General features: G+C 44.3%; 1 protein-coding gene across 13 annotated transcripts in view; it reads left to right on the top strand.

Moving 5' to 3' along the window:
- The window catches only part of LOC105486999 (neuron navigator 2), a 767,789-nt gene that overhangs the window by 469,279 nt on the left and 283,044 nt on the right, over positions 1–15,466 (top strand). For all 13 annotated transcript variants that reach the window (XR_011610773.1, XM_011750255.2, XM_071074969.1 and 10 more), the window contains one exon: positions 9,813–9,930. Coding sequence is in view for 11 of the 13 variants with exons in the window: in XM_011750255.2 (XP_011748557.1) it covers positions 9,813–9,930 (118 nt within the window). In the remaining 2 variants the exon portion in view is untranslated. The remainder of the gene's footprint in view (positions 1–9,812; positions 9,931–15,466) is intronic.

Genomic DNA, 15,466 nt, shown 5'->3' with positions numbered 1-15,466 from the left:
ACACCACAGACTGGAAGAACTGGGGAACTTTGCCCCTGAGTGTTTCCCTACTTGGATATAGTCCTGCAATGCTAACTCCTGTTATATTGGCATTTTTGTTTTTGCTACAGTGAGATTGTTGTGAAACTATGTTTGCTTTGTGCTTTGGTGACATGGGAAAGTGTCAGCTCCCCTCTTGGGTCTGTTAGCCCTGAGTGACAAGTGGCCAGCCCTGTTCCCAGGGACAGGGGGAACACTGTGATGGTTATTATGCAATATGCCTTTCCCTCTCTCTGCTTTTTCCACACTGCTGTAGCACTTGACCTTCTGTGGCTAGTGGTTTCTGTGTGGGCCCCTCAGTAACAGTGTAGCATCATTAGGAGCCAGTTATTGCTTTCAAACCCTGAGTACTTGTCACGTAACATTGGGAAAGTCACTTTACCTCTTTGAGCCTCAGTTTCCTCATCTGTAAGATGGGGAAAATAGTATCTCCCTCACAGGTGGGTTGGAAACTGAAGGAATCCATTGTTGGTAAAGTGTTCACATTGCATGGCATCATCTTCATGGTAATTATAATCACAGCTAACCTGTTGAGCCCTTGCCATGTGCCAGGCATTGATAGATTATCTCATTTCAATCTCACAGTAACCAGAATGGGTGATCCATTTTACAGACGAGAAAACTGAGTCTCAGATAGTTTTAGTAACTTGCCCAGAATTACTCTATCAGGAAATGGTTAGAGCATGTTTGGAACTAAATTATCTGACTCTAAGAAGTGTTCTCTTAATTGTTTCACCACAGACATTTGGCAGATGGTAGTTATTATCCTACATAAGACTGGAGCAAGCATTGCCCCCTGCACAGGTAGATGCTCAGACAATGTTTACTTCATGCACCAAGGCACACTTGCAGCTCTAAGCTACTTAACTTGATATTCAGAGGCAAAGTTAAGAGTAGGGATAGTCCCGGGATATGGAAAAAGATGAAAATCCTAATTAATGAGAAGCTGTGCCACTCTCGCTGGTCACTTGCTCTGTGTGACTATCCCTTTGAAACAAAGGCTTCCACATGGGCAGGTATTAAGGTTTATGTTTGTTTGGTGGTTGTGGAGACAAGTAGGTTACTGCAGATAAAAAGTGAAGAAACTGACAGATGGCTCTTCCCCTCCTGCAGCTGCCTTCTTCTGGGTCCAGACAGGGATTTATACCCCTTGGTATAATGTTCATGTTAACCATATTACAAAACGTATGTCAAGAGCAAGCGCTGGCAGTACAATTCCTCATATGCTCAGATGGGGAATAGAGAACCCATTCACATCTCAGTGCTCCTGGACCCCAGCTTTCTAGGAATCTTACCTGGCTCAAGATCAGCTGAGAACCAAAGAGCCCTCCCTGCTCTACCTAGGAGCAGCTCAAAGGGGTGTCACAAAATCCTTCTGCTTATGTGTTTTCCTTGAGGGAAAAGTTCCAGTGTGGCTCTTGCTTAAACAGTACATGCTCTTACTTTATACAGAGTTTTGTTTGTTTGAGACAGGGCCTCACTCTGTTACTCAAGTTGAGTGTGGCGGCGATCACGGCTCACTGTAGTCTTAACCTCCTGGTCTGAAGTGATCCTCCTGCCTCAGCCTCCTGAGTAGATGGAACCACAGGCACATGCTGCCACACTTGGCTAATTTACTTTATTTTGAGATGGAGTTTCACTCTTGTCACCCAGGCTGGAGTGCAGTGGGGGGATCTTGGCTCACTGCAAACACTGCCTCCCAGCTTCAAGTGATTCTCCTGCCTCAGCCTCCCAAGTAACTGGGACTACGGGTGCCTACCACCATGCCTGGCTAATTTTTGTATTTTTAGTAGAGAAGGGGTTTCACCATGTTGGCCGGGCTGGTCTCAACCTCCTGACCTCAGGTGATCTGCCCACCTTGGCCTCCCAAAGTGTTAGAATTACAGGCGTGAGCCAGCTAGAGACAGGGTTTCACTATGTTGTCTAGGTTGGTCTTGAACTCCTGGGCTCAAGCTGTCTGACTGCTTCAGCCTCCCAAAGTGCTGGAATTACAGGTGTGAACCACTGTGTGCAGCTTATACAGTTTCTAAGGACTCTGGGGTCTCTTAAGGAAGGTCCAGCAACTTAGTAGGTCCTAAGGACATATCCATGTAAACATCAAAACACTGACATTCATAGTGATGTCTCTGGGGCTGGGGCCTGTTGGGGGCTGGGGGGCAGGATAACATTAGAAATACGTAATGTAGATGACGGGTTGATGGGTGCGGCAAACCACCATGGCACATGTATACCTAGGTAACAAACCTGCACGTTCAGCACACGTACCCCAGAACTTAAAAGTATTTTTAAAAAGACAAAAGAAAAAGCGCAATTGTGTTAATTAAAAATCAGGGATCATTATAATCTGTTTGGAAAAAAATCCCAGCAGAATAGTTTAAAATGTGTGGCTCTCAGAAGTGTGAACCTTTGGCAATCTAGAATGACTTATTCCTCCAAAACTTAGTGTTATTCATTTGAATATTAATAATCGTTGTTTATTTGCTACATACTATGTGCCAGACACTGAGTTAACCACTTATATGATCTCATTTAATCTGTAAAGCAACTGTATATCACCACTGCACCAGTTCAGAAGGACACTGACGTTCAGAAGAGACAGGACTCCCCAAGGGTCATCTAGCTTGTAAGGCAAAGCCAGAGTTCAACCCTGATCCACACCCACACCTGAGACTGTAAACACTTGCCTTTATGATTTTGTGGTTGTGGAAAGCCCACAAATGCCTCAAATAATACATCAGAAGATGGCAAGGATGGGGATAGAAGGATGGTCATTGCCCTAGAGGTTGGGCATGTGGGACACTGCGGGGACATTGGGCAGAACCGGACTTTTCTGAGAAACCGGGGAGCAGAAACCCCTGTTGTGCTGTACAGCCTTGGGCAAAAGATTTGCTTCTCTGTGCTCTACCTGTTTCTCCAGTGTGTAGGGCTGGGGATACCATTTCACCTATTTGACTATTGTAAGGCAGTGTTTTTTAATCCCAAGGTGGGAACTACATCAAAAGGATACACTAAACCGTTATAGAGAGAGGGAAGTGGGAAAAAGCCACCAGCTAATTTTGGTTTCCTCACCCCATGCAGCTAAAAGGTTATGTGGACATGTGGCTGATACCTGTGGGGTGGGTATCATACTCCTTGCTAGATGCTGCAGATGCAGAAATGAATGGGTCACCAGCTTTGCTCTTGATTCGATTTTCTTAAAATTGTGAACAATTAAATAAACAGTGACATTCTTTGTGGTGTTCAAGGACAGGATGAACATGCTACTATTGTTGCAAAATCATTTTCATACTCCAGAGCATTCAGAACTACACCATTTAACTACAGACTGCTCAGTCTTAGAAATGACATTGTGTTGGCTAGGTGTGTTGGCTCATGCCTGTAATCCCAGCACTTTTGGGAGGCCGAGGTGGGCAGATCACTTGAGGCCAGGAGTTTGAGACCAGACAGGCCAACATGGTGAAACCCTGTCTCTATTAAAAATACAAAATTTAGCTGGGCGTGGTGGTGCACACCTTTAATCCCAGCTACTTGGGAAGCTGTGGCAGGAGAATCACTTGAACCCGGGAGATGGAGGTTGCAGTGAGCCAAGATTGCACACCTGTACTCCAGCCTGGGAGACAGAGTCAGACTCTGTCTCAAAAAATAAAAATAAAAATAAAAAATAAAAAAGATTGCATTATATTGATGACATTACCAAAGTCTAGAGTGAGGCTTCTTGAATTGGGGCCAAACAGTAGCATTCCCCTTACAATTAATCCACTGGAAATGCCTCAGATGCTAAACGACTGATTTTCTTTAATCATTAGTCTCCACATTGGCATTTCCTTCTAAGAAATACAGTTTGCTCTGTTTCTTCTGGAGCTGCTAAACTGATGCCATCTGCCTCTGGATCCATCAGGCTGCCTGGCATATCCATCTGCATTTATAGTTTGGTTGCTAAGGCTCCATTCTAGCACTTTCAGTGCAGTTGTTTTGCAGATTTTTTCTTGGGTTTTTTAGTGCTATCTTGCTTCATTTGAGGGCTAATTGCAGTATAAACTTAGCAGTGTTATTATCCCCTTTGGTTTAACATGGTACAATTATTATCAGTTTTTGTTATTACAACTAATGACTGGGTTCTTTACTTGAATTGATCTGTCAAAATGTTCCCTTTTGGATTTCAGCCTGTTTGATGTGGAATGATGTGGAGTTATAAGCAAACAAATGACGCACTCCTTGAAATTCTGTCAGGGGTAATAAAGTGAATCAAAATGAATTCACTGTTTAGCTGTCTAAGCTTTCCTTCCCCTTTTATCTTGTCAAGCCTTTGACAGCAGCTTCTCTCCCTCACACAGCAGTTCTGGAGCACTGAGTTTCTGATTAGAAGGGATGGGCAGAGGGTTACCTCTGCGAGATGGAGTGATTGGAGCAAGAGGATGGCTGGATTCCTTCTTGGGTACTAGTGTCAAAGGATCCTAGAGCCTTTCTCTTGGAATGACTCGATGATTTAGGATTGGAATTGGGGATGGGGATGGTGGTTTTGTTATTTCCTGCTGTTCTTTGCTGGTTCTTTGTCCTACCAGTTTCTACTGAAACTTCGCAGCTATCCACCTGGGGGCAAACCAGGATGAAGAATCAATGGGCTCCTGGGGAAAAAGCAACAGCAGCCCTCAATTTTCCATCATTTTAGGGAATGAAAGGCTTTGGAGAAAACAGTTCTGGATAGCTGAGGCTTAGACAGGAAGCCTACATGCTTTATGCCCTTACTCAACATCTTGAGCCCTTACTCAAAACACACATTGCTCCATTTTTGCTGAATTGCTGGACGTGATGAAATCTATCTTTGATGACTAAAGAAATTATAAGTTTATTTTTCAAGGGTACCCCTTGGAAGAATGATTTTCCTTGCATGAGCTACTGAAACAGCAAGTGAAGGAGATGGGGCTGAATTTATGTCTGTGATATGGCCCATGAACACTGATTTAAAAAATAAATCTAGGTGTTTTCTTATGATTCACTTCAAAAAGTTGAGAGCTGGGGACAGGGAGGGAAGGGAGGGGAAACTCCAGATAATTAATGATCCTTGTTAAATGGTTTCTGATTAATGAGCCTGAGCTATGGAGTGATTTATTTTCCCTGCTCCCTGCTCTTTTTAATCAATAAAGAGATTCTGGTTGGAGGATTTGCTGAGAGCCCACATTATGTAAGTCTCAAGTGTAATCAGTTTCCCAAGATTTGCCCTTTTTCTCCATGTTCAGCTCTACCTGGCAACCACTTACTAGCCTCCTGCCGTGGGCCAGCCCCTGTGAGGCACTACCAGGAGTGCAGAGATGGGCAAGTGGGAGTGGAAAGGTGGTGCCAGCATACACGTTATCTACATCTGCTATATCACAGGCAGCTGAGGTTTGGGTGAGGAAATTAAGAGGGACTTGATGGGGGATGGGCATTACAATTGAGCTGGACTAGACGGCCTCAAGCAGCAGAGGTACCTGGGCCGAGGGGATAGGCTGAGTTCAGAGAGAGGGAAGTGTGGGGCGTGTCTGGTTTTCCTGAGGGTTATTGTATTATTACTACTGAGCATGTGGTATGCGTAGATGTATCATCTCATTTGGTCCTTATAGACTGGCAGACTTTCTGTGAAGAGCTGGAAGTCAGTAGTTGAGGTTTTGTGGGCCACAGGTCTCTCGGTCACAACTGCTTAGCTTTGCTTTGTAGCACGAAAGCAACCAGAGACCACAAATGGATGAGTCTGTGTCCTGATACCTGTCCCGAGATTGTTGACCACCTATTTGTTTACATACATAGGTGGTCAGCTAGAATTGGCCTGGGTTGCAGTTTGCCAGCCCCTGCCTTTTAATATGCTTGATGTAATCCCTGTTTTATGGAGGATAAAACCGAAGAACAGAAAGATTAGTAGAAACTAACATTGCCTGGGGCCAAGGGCCCGCTTGACTAGGTCAGATACCAAAGGCTCCATTCTTCCACACACGCTGCCTCCCCTTCAAAGGTTGGAGGACATTCTGGGGTAGAACAGACGGATGATAAGTCTGCCTTGACTCAAGAGTGAAGAGTGTCCCTTTAATTCAGTGGGAACTGGGGAGCCACTGATGATTTTTTGAACAGACAATTAGATTAGAGCTGTGCCCTATGAAAGTTCATTTGGCATTGGTGTGTAGGTAAATTAAAGTTGAGAGAGGAGCTCTTGTTTCAGAATGATAAGTTTACTTTGGCAGAGCTGTTTCCAACCACTCTATCCTGTAGAGGTTCTTGTGAGTGTACCTGATACTTGTGTGGCCTCACCATGGCTCTGCAATCGCAGTGTGTGTGTATGTGTACTTGTTAAAATAAGTTTAACCTCGGCTTCTTGCTGGGTTATGCAAACTCACAAAGAAGCCGAGTTGTAGAGACAGTACGTCTACTTTAAAGAACCTTAATCATCTAAGAAGGGATGAGCTGAGGCACCGGCATCTCATCCCATTCAGCTGTGCCCTTGTTGATGTTCACGTCTCACTCAGCTGATGTTTTAGATGCACATGACTTTAAACTTCATGGTGCCTCCCACGTAGCTGAGGAAATCCCTCTGGGGTTTGAGAGAGCAGTGTGGTGCATCCCCTAGTTAAGGAAGGAAGACTTGCTTTATATACCAGCCTGGCCAGTTTCTGACTTGTTTTTCTTTTACACTCTGCCATACTTTGTGATTCCAGGTAGGGGATGTTCCAGACTCTTGAAATTTGGCTGTGAGAAGGGGAAGAAATCTTTGAGTCATTTGTATCCTGGAGATTCAGGGTGGAGGCTGTGACTGATTTTGTTATGGCCCATTTCATGAAGCTGTTAATAAAATTTTTTATTATTAACTCTTATTTACTGAACACTTAGAATGTGCCGGATTCTGTGACCTTTGTATATATGAGCCCATTTCATCTTCATAATACCAATGATGTAGGTATTATTATCTTGCAAATGACAACACTTAGGCCAGAGGGCTCAGAGGGAATTGGTAGCATAGAAACTAAGATTAAAGCAACTCTGTCAATTCCAGACCATGCCTCTTTATTGCCCTTCTCCCCAGTTGCCTTCACTTCCTGAGCCCCCATGTGGGTCAGGCCAGGCACTTCCATACAGTGCCACTCTGAGTCTTCACATCAACCTTCTGAAGCAGGCCTTATTGTACTCATTTTACAGGTGAGTAAACTGAAACCCAGAAAAGTAGAGTCACTTATCCAAAGGCATTCAGATAGCAAGGAAATTATCTAGGTTTGGGTTTTGATTACTTTTAAAATCTGGGACCGGGCACCGTGGCTCACACCTGTAATCCTAGCACTTTGGGAGGCTGAGATGAGCAGATCACGAGGCCAGGAGTTAGAGACCAGCCTGGCCAACATGGTGAAACCCCATCTCTACTAAAAATACAAAAATTAGCCAGGCGTGGTGGCATGCACCTGTAATCCCAGTTACTTGGGAGGCTGAGGCAGGAGAATTGCTTGGACCTGGGAGGCAGGGGTTGCCGTGAGCTGAGATCATGCCACTGCACTCCAGCCTGGGCGACAGAATGAGACTCTGTCTTGGGAAGAAATAAAATAAATTCTTTCACTGAGAACATAATAGAGGCATGAACCTAGAGTCAGTAGGAGGATGCCACGGAAGGGATAAATAACTCGATTAACATTCATATTTGTATTCAGGGAGGCACTGTAGAATGTTGAAAGGATTGTAAAATAGGTTAGCCTGGGCTCAAATTCTGGCTGTGCCACTTGTGACCTTGGACAGGTTATTTACCTTTCTGCTCTTCAGTTTTCTATTCTGAAAAGTGAACACAATAATAACCTCTGCCACATAGAATGAGGATTGAGTGAGTTAACGTGTGTAAAATGTTTGTGTCAGTGCCTGGCGTGTAGTAGGCACTGTATGTTAGGTGGATTTATTAAGCTCCTTCTCTGCATAAGGCACTCTTTCAAATGTGCTCTTTTAGATACTTGGCATACGTCGTTAAACAAAACAGACCCAAATCCCTACTGTTGTGGAGCCTACAGAACCAGGACTGGAACCCATGTCTGCCTCTTTTCCTTTTAATGTTTATTTTCCTTCCTCTCTCCCTCTTAATAATTTTCTTTAATGATCTTTTAAATTTCAAATTTCAAGTTGGCCATTGTCATTACAAAGGTGATGGTCTACTTCCTGAGCTTTCTTTGTGCTTATAAAATTGAAAATACTCTTGCTTTACTGGGTTGTTGGTCTCTGACAACTGGAGAGTCACAGGGAAGGAGACTAGCATGGATTTAAGGATTGGATCCTTGGACTGTGTTGTGAAATAGAAGTACACCGTGGGTGTGCCTCTGCAGTGGAAGACAGCTTCTAGGTGGGTGGGTGGTGGACAGGTGCTACAGCTGTCATCTCTTCATGAACCAGATGATGCAGCTCCACCTCATCCCTTCCTGTTATGAGGCCCTCATGGTCCCCAGGTGGAGTAGCCAAGTAGCCAGAGATGCTGCCTCCTTAGAAGGTCTCTGCTTGGCAAACCTGACCCCGGCTCCTGTTCCCATTCCAGGAGTGTTGGGGGAGGGGGCCATGACCATTGTGTGAGATTACACTGGGAAAGGCATGTGGAAGAACAGGATGGAGGGTGAAGATAAGACCATATGCTGCTCTGGGAGTCACATGGATCCTCAGAGCAGGCCTACTGGTTGAGGTAGAATGATCACCTTCATTTTGGTGGAGACATCATGGGATTAGTACTTGAGCCTGTTGCTACTAACCAGTTGAGGCAGGACATTCTCTTTTTTCCAGTCATTTGTTCCTATCCCTCTGAAAAAAAAGAGGTGCTGATACCCTAAGGCCTATGTGTTCATGTATACACTCTTCTGCAAACTCACAAATCCATGCATGGAACTTGGCACTCAAAATCAGTGAGAAGGTTTTTGGTTTGTTTGTTTTTGGCTTTGATGGTTGGGGAGAAAATTTTCAGGCAAGAGTTTTCTTGTGCTTGTTGGCCTGTTTGGAAAGAAAATATTCTTCTGTCCTGACCATTCTGTGACCAGGAAGAGCAGGTCAGATATGTTCCCCAAGGGGGTCTGCTCTCCTGATTCCATGGGTCAGCCAGTCTTTGCCTTCTAAAATGCTGCACACAACAGTGTTGTGTTTAAATATGTTGGAATTTGCTGGGTTTTGTTCACAGAATCCCAACAGTGAAAATGATGCCTGGCTTTTAAATTAAACCGATTAAATTTGAGATTATTGTGAGGCCATAAATAACTTCACTCACACAAGAGTAATTGAAGGGGCTCTGTTTTCATACTTGGCTTCTTTTCAAGGGACCCAGGCTCCTGAGAACTCAGAATAGCTCAATAGCCCTCCTTACCCTGAAATGGCCCATTAAGAGATGCCTGTTGGGTGGTAACCTCCCCATACGTTTTCTCAATAAAGAGAAAAAGATGGGAAGGGGTGGGGGAGACTTTGCTTGCATCTAGAGTCGCAGCCTCTCAAAGCTGCAGCCTCTCAAAGCCGTCTGGAGCAGACTGTTTAGTTCTGTGTCCCCTGTCTCATTCAGGCCTCTGCATGTTTTGAAGCTTTCTTTAGTTTTTCCCTGAATCTTGACGGCAGTTCTCTCAATAGGCTAAGGCCCAGCTATGGTTAGCTGAATGCGTGATCAGCACAATGCACTGAATTTTAATGGTGCTGGCTGGCCCTGAAAGCTCGCCAAAGGGACAGTGGCCACTGTGCCGGCCCGAGCAGCTGTCTCAGATTCTGAGAGGGGATCCGACTGGCTTCCTAAAGTTGCCTATTTGCTTTTCTTGCAGATCTACACAGACTGGGCCAATCATTATCTAGCCAAATCTGGCCACAAGCGTCTCATCAAGGATCTCCAGCAAGATGTGACAGATGGCGTCCTCCTGGCCCAGATTATCCAGGTTGTGGGTAAGAGCAGATTTTACCTTGTGGGTAATGAGTTACAGTGGAGCCATCCCAAAAGGCTGGGGTGAGGGGAACAGAACACTGAAATCTCTCAGAAGGCAGCTTTCTGTCTCACGTCTTGACAATTTATTTGATTCGTGTTTTGACGCAGGTTGTGTGAGTACCAGCATTGATTTTATGCTTTTCCTGTTAAGGTCACATACACAGAAATATCATCTTGATTCTCTTAGAAGAAAGGCTGGCCAAGGCCAGAGGGAAATGCTGGTGGTTTGGGGAAGAGGTGTTCTGCCCCACTTCTTGCCTCCCATTATCTTTCTGGTTCTCTCATTTCCCCCTTTGTATGGTACTTTTGTGGATTACTCTGGAAATATTTCCCCCAAAAAAAGTAACATGGGGCTGGTTTAATCTTGCCAACTCTACTTGGGTCTGACAAATCAAAGGCTAAGACTCCAGAGAGGGTTAGATGGTCCTGGTTAATACTAGGGGACGGGAACTTGAGCAGTGGAATTTTTCATGCCTTGGCCATGTGCTGGGAGGAGAGAGTTCCTCCAGTGAAGGCATGTGGGTGGATACTGGCCACAGCTCTGCCTTGGGCTTTAAGGCAACCACCCCGTGGGCCTGCCTGAGAGCCCACAGCAGATTGAGGAGGCTTGGAGGTCAATTGGACAGCATTAGCCTGATTATTGTCGCTGGTAGCCTTGACTAAGGGAGAAGATGCAAGGAGAGGACAGGGCCCAGCCTCTCTGGCGTGTTGTTGTTGAAAAGTTGCTTACCCTTCAAGTGTGAGAAGTAGTCTTTCATAGTTGGAGCTCTGCTTAAATCGGTGGAATATGTACCTGAAAATACAGAAGGTTGGCCTTAGCTGAAACATTTGGACTACTGCTGCCATTCAAAGAGAAAGGAGTTTGTTTTCCCTGCTGTCTTATTATTTATTTCTTAAGACTACCCCCATTGATTCTCCTCTTCTCCTTTTTCCTCCTCTCCCTGTATTAGTTTTCTGTTGCTGTATAACAAATTATCGCAAACTTAGCCACTTAAAACAACACGTATTTATATCTCACAGCTTTTGTGCATCAGAACTCTGGGCATAACTTAGCTGGGTGCCTCTGCAAGGCTTCAGCCAAGCTGTTGCCCAGGGTTGCATTCTCATCTGGAGGCTTGACTGGGGAAGGGTTTGCTTCTATGTTCACTCAGTTTGTCGGCAGAACTAATTTTCTTGCAATTATAAGACTGTGGGTCCTGGCTTCTTGGTGGCTGTCAGCTGGAGGCCACCATCACCTCCTAGAAGCTGCTCTCAGCTCCTTGCCACATAGGCCTCCCAATATCTGCTTGCTTCCTCAATGCCAGCATGGGAGAAAGCTTCTGAAACAAGTCTGCTAACAAGGTAGAATCTTACCTAACCTAACATAATTGTGGGAATGGCATCTTATCAGCTTTGCCATAGTCTGTTGGTTAGAAGCAAGTCACAGGTCCCTACACTCAAAGGGGATGGGATGATACAAGGGCATGAATACCAAAGTGCAGGCATCATTGGGGGTCTCTGTAAAGTCTGTCTGCCACATTCCTTTTTCCAATTCTTCCTCTTCCTCCTACTCTTCATCATTATTGTCCAAAGCTCTTTAAAAATTTCTCTCATTTTCTCAAAACCCTTTTGAAGTAAGTGGTGTTCTCTCCATTTTACAGATGCAGAAATTGAGGCCCAGTGAGGCTTAGTAGTCCAAAGTCACCTGACTAGTTTCCATGGGAATTCTAACCCAGCTAGTCTGCTTCTAACGCTTCTGTTCTTTGTTCTACTATATTATATCACTTTTTACTCCAGAGATGCTGAACTTAGTGCAGGGCTTTGTCCTCTTTCACTTTAGTAACCACTTATTGAGCACCAACATGTTCCAGCACTGTACTCCTTGCTAAGAATAAAGAACAAATGTGTGGAAGGCCAAGAACCTCAGAGGAAGGGGTGCCATTTTTTTTTGGTAGGGTCTTCATGGAAATACAACTTGCACCTGAACTGGGTTTTGAAGCCCACATCAGCAGAATCACATTATGCATGTGGGCCTACTTTGACTGAGTTTTGCAGCTGTGGAGAGTTTTTCTACCTGAAACCTTCCCAGGTTTTGGCACAGGCAGCAGGAGAGGGAGTATAAAAAGGATCATACTGAGAGGTCTTGCATTCATTCCAGCTCCATTCCTCCTGATTGTGGGATCAGCTCTGCTGCCTGTTTCTCCATCTTTAAAATGCAGATATCCATACTTGTCTTGTCTGATCTTATAGCCATCTTATGAAATTCAAGTTAGGTATCAAATATGACATATATTTGAAATCTATGACATGTTCCTGGATAGCACTTGGCAGCAGCTACCTAGAAAGGTATGTATAGAAGGATGATGAGGTCTCAATATCTGTGTCAGTATATTGTGATAGATTAGTCATGTCTGCCTTGGGCTCAGAAGAGGCAAATGGGAGTATGTATGTTGTGCATTTTCTAAACATAGTGCTATGAAAATGTAAGTTAGCAGTTTTATCGTTGTTCAGGAGGATGCTTCCCTGAATCTATTCAGATGAGATGAACTTCCCTAGATAGTGGCGTCTTTAGGCCTAGGGTACTGGTTTGCAGTTCCAGAGACCCAAGTTAGCACCACTTGTTCAGGCCACAACTGAGGCCACTAAATTGCTTCCCTAAACCCTCAAGCACAGGATCGCTCTGTCCAGAGACTCCTCAAGTAAGGCTGGATATCAGCATGTGACTCTCTCGCCAGACTGGTTGTGCTGGGGCTTGGAAACTCTGCTCTATATGTAGAGAACAGACTAAAAGGAGGATTGAGAAGACAGCAATCATAGGCATCTCCTGTGTGACTTCTTTCCTCAGTTGTCTATCAGCCAGCTCAGAGCATTTACTCTTAGATTGTCTTATGAACGCAGGTCTCTTGGTGAAAGATGGGGAGAAGCATCTTCTAACTCGGATGTTGAACTACTGGCCATTTGAACACTTTGCCTTTCAAGTCCATGCTTTCCCCCATACATACCCATTAAAAGAAAATGTAAAAAGATATATTTGTATGTGTACACATATTTAATATACATATATGTATATGTAGAGAGAGAGATCCATATCTATGTATCTACAAAAAATTTTCCCAGAATTGGAATCTTGGTGACTTTCATCTTATGCTGGACAGAATTCTAGTGGCTGCACTTGTTCTTTGACTGGCAAGCTCCTACTCATTCTTTCTTTTTTTTTTTTTTTTTTTGAGACAGAGTCTCGCTCAGCCGCCCAGGCTGGAGTGCAGTGGCGTGATCTCGGCTCACTGCAAGCTCTGCCTCTTTGGTTCACACCGTTCTCCTGCCTCAGCCTCCCGAGTAGCTGGGACTACAGGTGCCCGCCACCATGCCCGGCTAATTTTTTTGTATTTTTAGTAGAGACGGGGTTTCACCATGTTAACCAGGATGGTCTCGATCTCCTGACATCATGATCCACCCGTCTCGGCCTCCCAGAGTGCTGGGATTGCAGGCGTGAGCCACCACGCCTGGCCTCCCCTTCTCAGCATTTAGTACTCCCCTAAACATTCCTCTGAATTCTATATCACACCGTTCTACTTTCTAGGGATCTGCCACAGCTCTCAACTGTCAGGTTTGGAAGGGGCCTTTAAAAGCCCCAATCTGATGAATGAATTGCTTCTGTAAAAAGTAGTCAACAACCTCTATTAATTACTTCCTGTGATGGGCAGCTTACTACTTTTTCAGGCACTAGTTCTAATGGTGGAGAGTTGGAATCCTTCAAAAGCTCTTGTCTGAGATTCAGGCTGCTATAACAAAATACTAGACTGAGTGGCATATAAACAAAAGACATTTATTTCTTATGATTCTGGAGGCTGGAAGTCAAAGGTCAAGGTGCTGGCAGATTCTGTGTCTTGGGAGGGCCCACTTCCTCATTCGCAGACAGCCATCTTTTCACATGGAAGGAAGGCATGATCAAGCTCTCTTGGGCCTGTTTTATAAGGGAACTAATCCTGTTCATGAGATCTTTACCCTCATGACCTAATTATTTCCCAAAGGCCCCATCTCCAAACACCATTACGTTAGGGATTAAACCTGAATAGAGAATTTTGGGAGGACACAAACATTCAGACCACAGCAGCTCTTCTTTTATTAAGTCCTCCCCTTGGTAGTGTCTCTTCCCTGTAGGGCTACAAAGAACAATCCAATCTGGGGACAGTGTGAGCATCAAAATCAATTGAGGACAACAGTGGATTATAGCCACTAAATAAAATAGGAATCCACACGCCTATAATAATAAATAGATACATTTAAAAATAGATCTATCAATGGAGGAGAAGAGAGGGCTGGACTCTACAGGAGAATGCTGACTGATAAAGGTAGAGGGAGTTGCAACCATCTGGTAGATGGGAGTTAAGGCAAGAATCATCAACAGATGCTGAAATCTAGAAGGGAAAATTTGAGGAGGAGCAGGATTTTTGCATAGTCTCAAAATATCTCTCTATTGATTGCTTATTAGCTGCAAGGGGAAACAAAGTAAGTACTAATTGGAGTATCCAGGTCACATCATGACTAGGTGATGAAAATTACATCACTGGTGAGAGACAGATGGACGTCATGTGCTTCCTGAGGTCATACCCTGAGAAGAACACAGCATCACTTACGTCGTATTCCAGTCAGGGATGGAAAACCTGAAACTAATCATGAGGAATCTCAGACAAACCCAAATTGTGGAACATTCTATTAAAAAAAAAAAAAACTGGGCCATATTGTTCAAAAATGTGAATGCTGTGGAAGACAAAGGCTGAGAAACTGTTCCAGGATGAAGGAGACTAAAGAGATGTGACAACTAAAAGCACTATATAATCCTGAACTGCATCCTGTGCAGGGCAATAACATGGTCTAAAGGACATTTTTTAGTCAATTGGCAAAACTGGAATGTTGGAATTAAATCAATGTTAAATTGTCAGAATTTATAGCTGTACCATGGAAGACAATATCCTAGTTCTTTGGAAATAAACACTAAGCATAAGAAGCAAAGTGCATGATCCACGTGGCTTACTCTGAAATGACTCAGAAGAAAGATATGTGTGCCTTACAGATAAAGAGGGGGAGGGTAGGAGAGGGAGAAAGGAAAGGAGAATGGATGAGGTATATGAGAATTCTCTATACTATTCCTGTAACTTTTCTGTAAGTTTGAAGTTATATCAAAATGAAAAGTTAAAAAGAAAACATATCTAAATCAAGGCCCATCAAAATTTGCAGGCAGCAAGATTGTGCCTTTTAAGGGACAGCCCCTTTCTAGGCCCAGGAGGAGTGTAGTGATGATGGCATGGTTAAGGACCCACTCCATCATGGGTCGGGTGCTAAGACCCGATCTAGGACGGAGTGGGGATGGTGGGAAGGTGGCAATCACAGAAAGGTTCCTCAAGGAGCTTGCCTATAAGCCAAGACTTCAGACTTTATTAAGAGTGAGACAGGCAAAGCAGTCAGGGAGGGCATTCCCAGCAGAGAAAATAGTGTGTAGAGAGGAGAGCCAGAGGG

This window comes from Macaca nemestrina, chromosome 12 (assembly GCF_043159975.1).
Source record: "Macaca nemestrina isolate mMacNem1 chromosome 12, mMacNem.hap1, whole genome shotgun sequence".
Classification (NCBI taxonomy): domain Eukaryota; kingdom Metazoa; phylum Chordata; class Mammalia; order Primates; family Cercopithecidae; genus Macaca; species Macaca nemestrina.
This window is presented reverse-complemented; position numbering and strand designations above follow the sequence as displayed.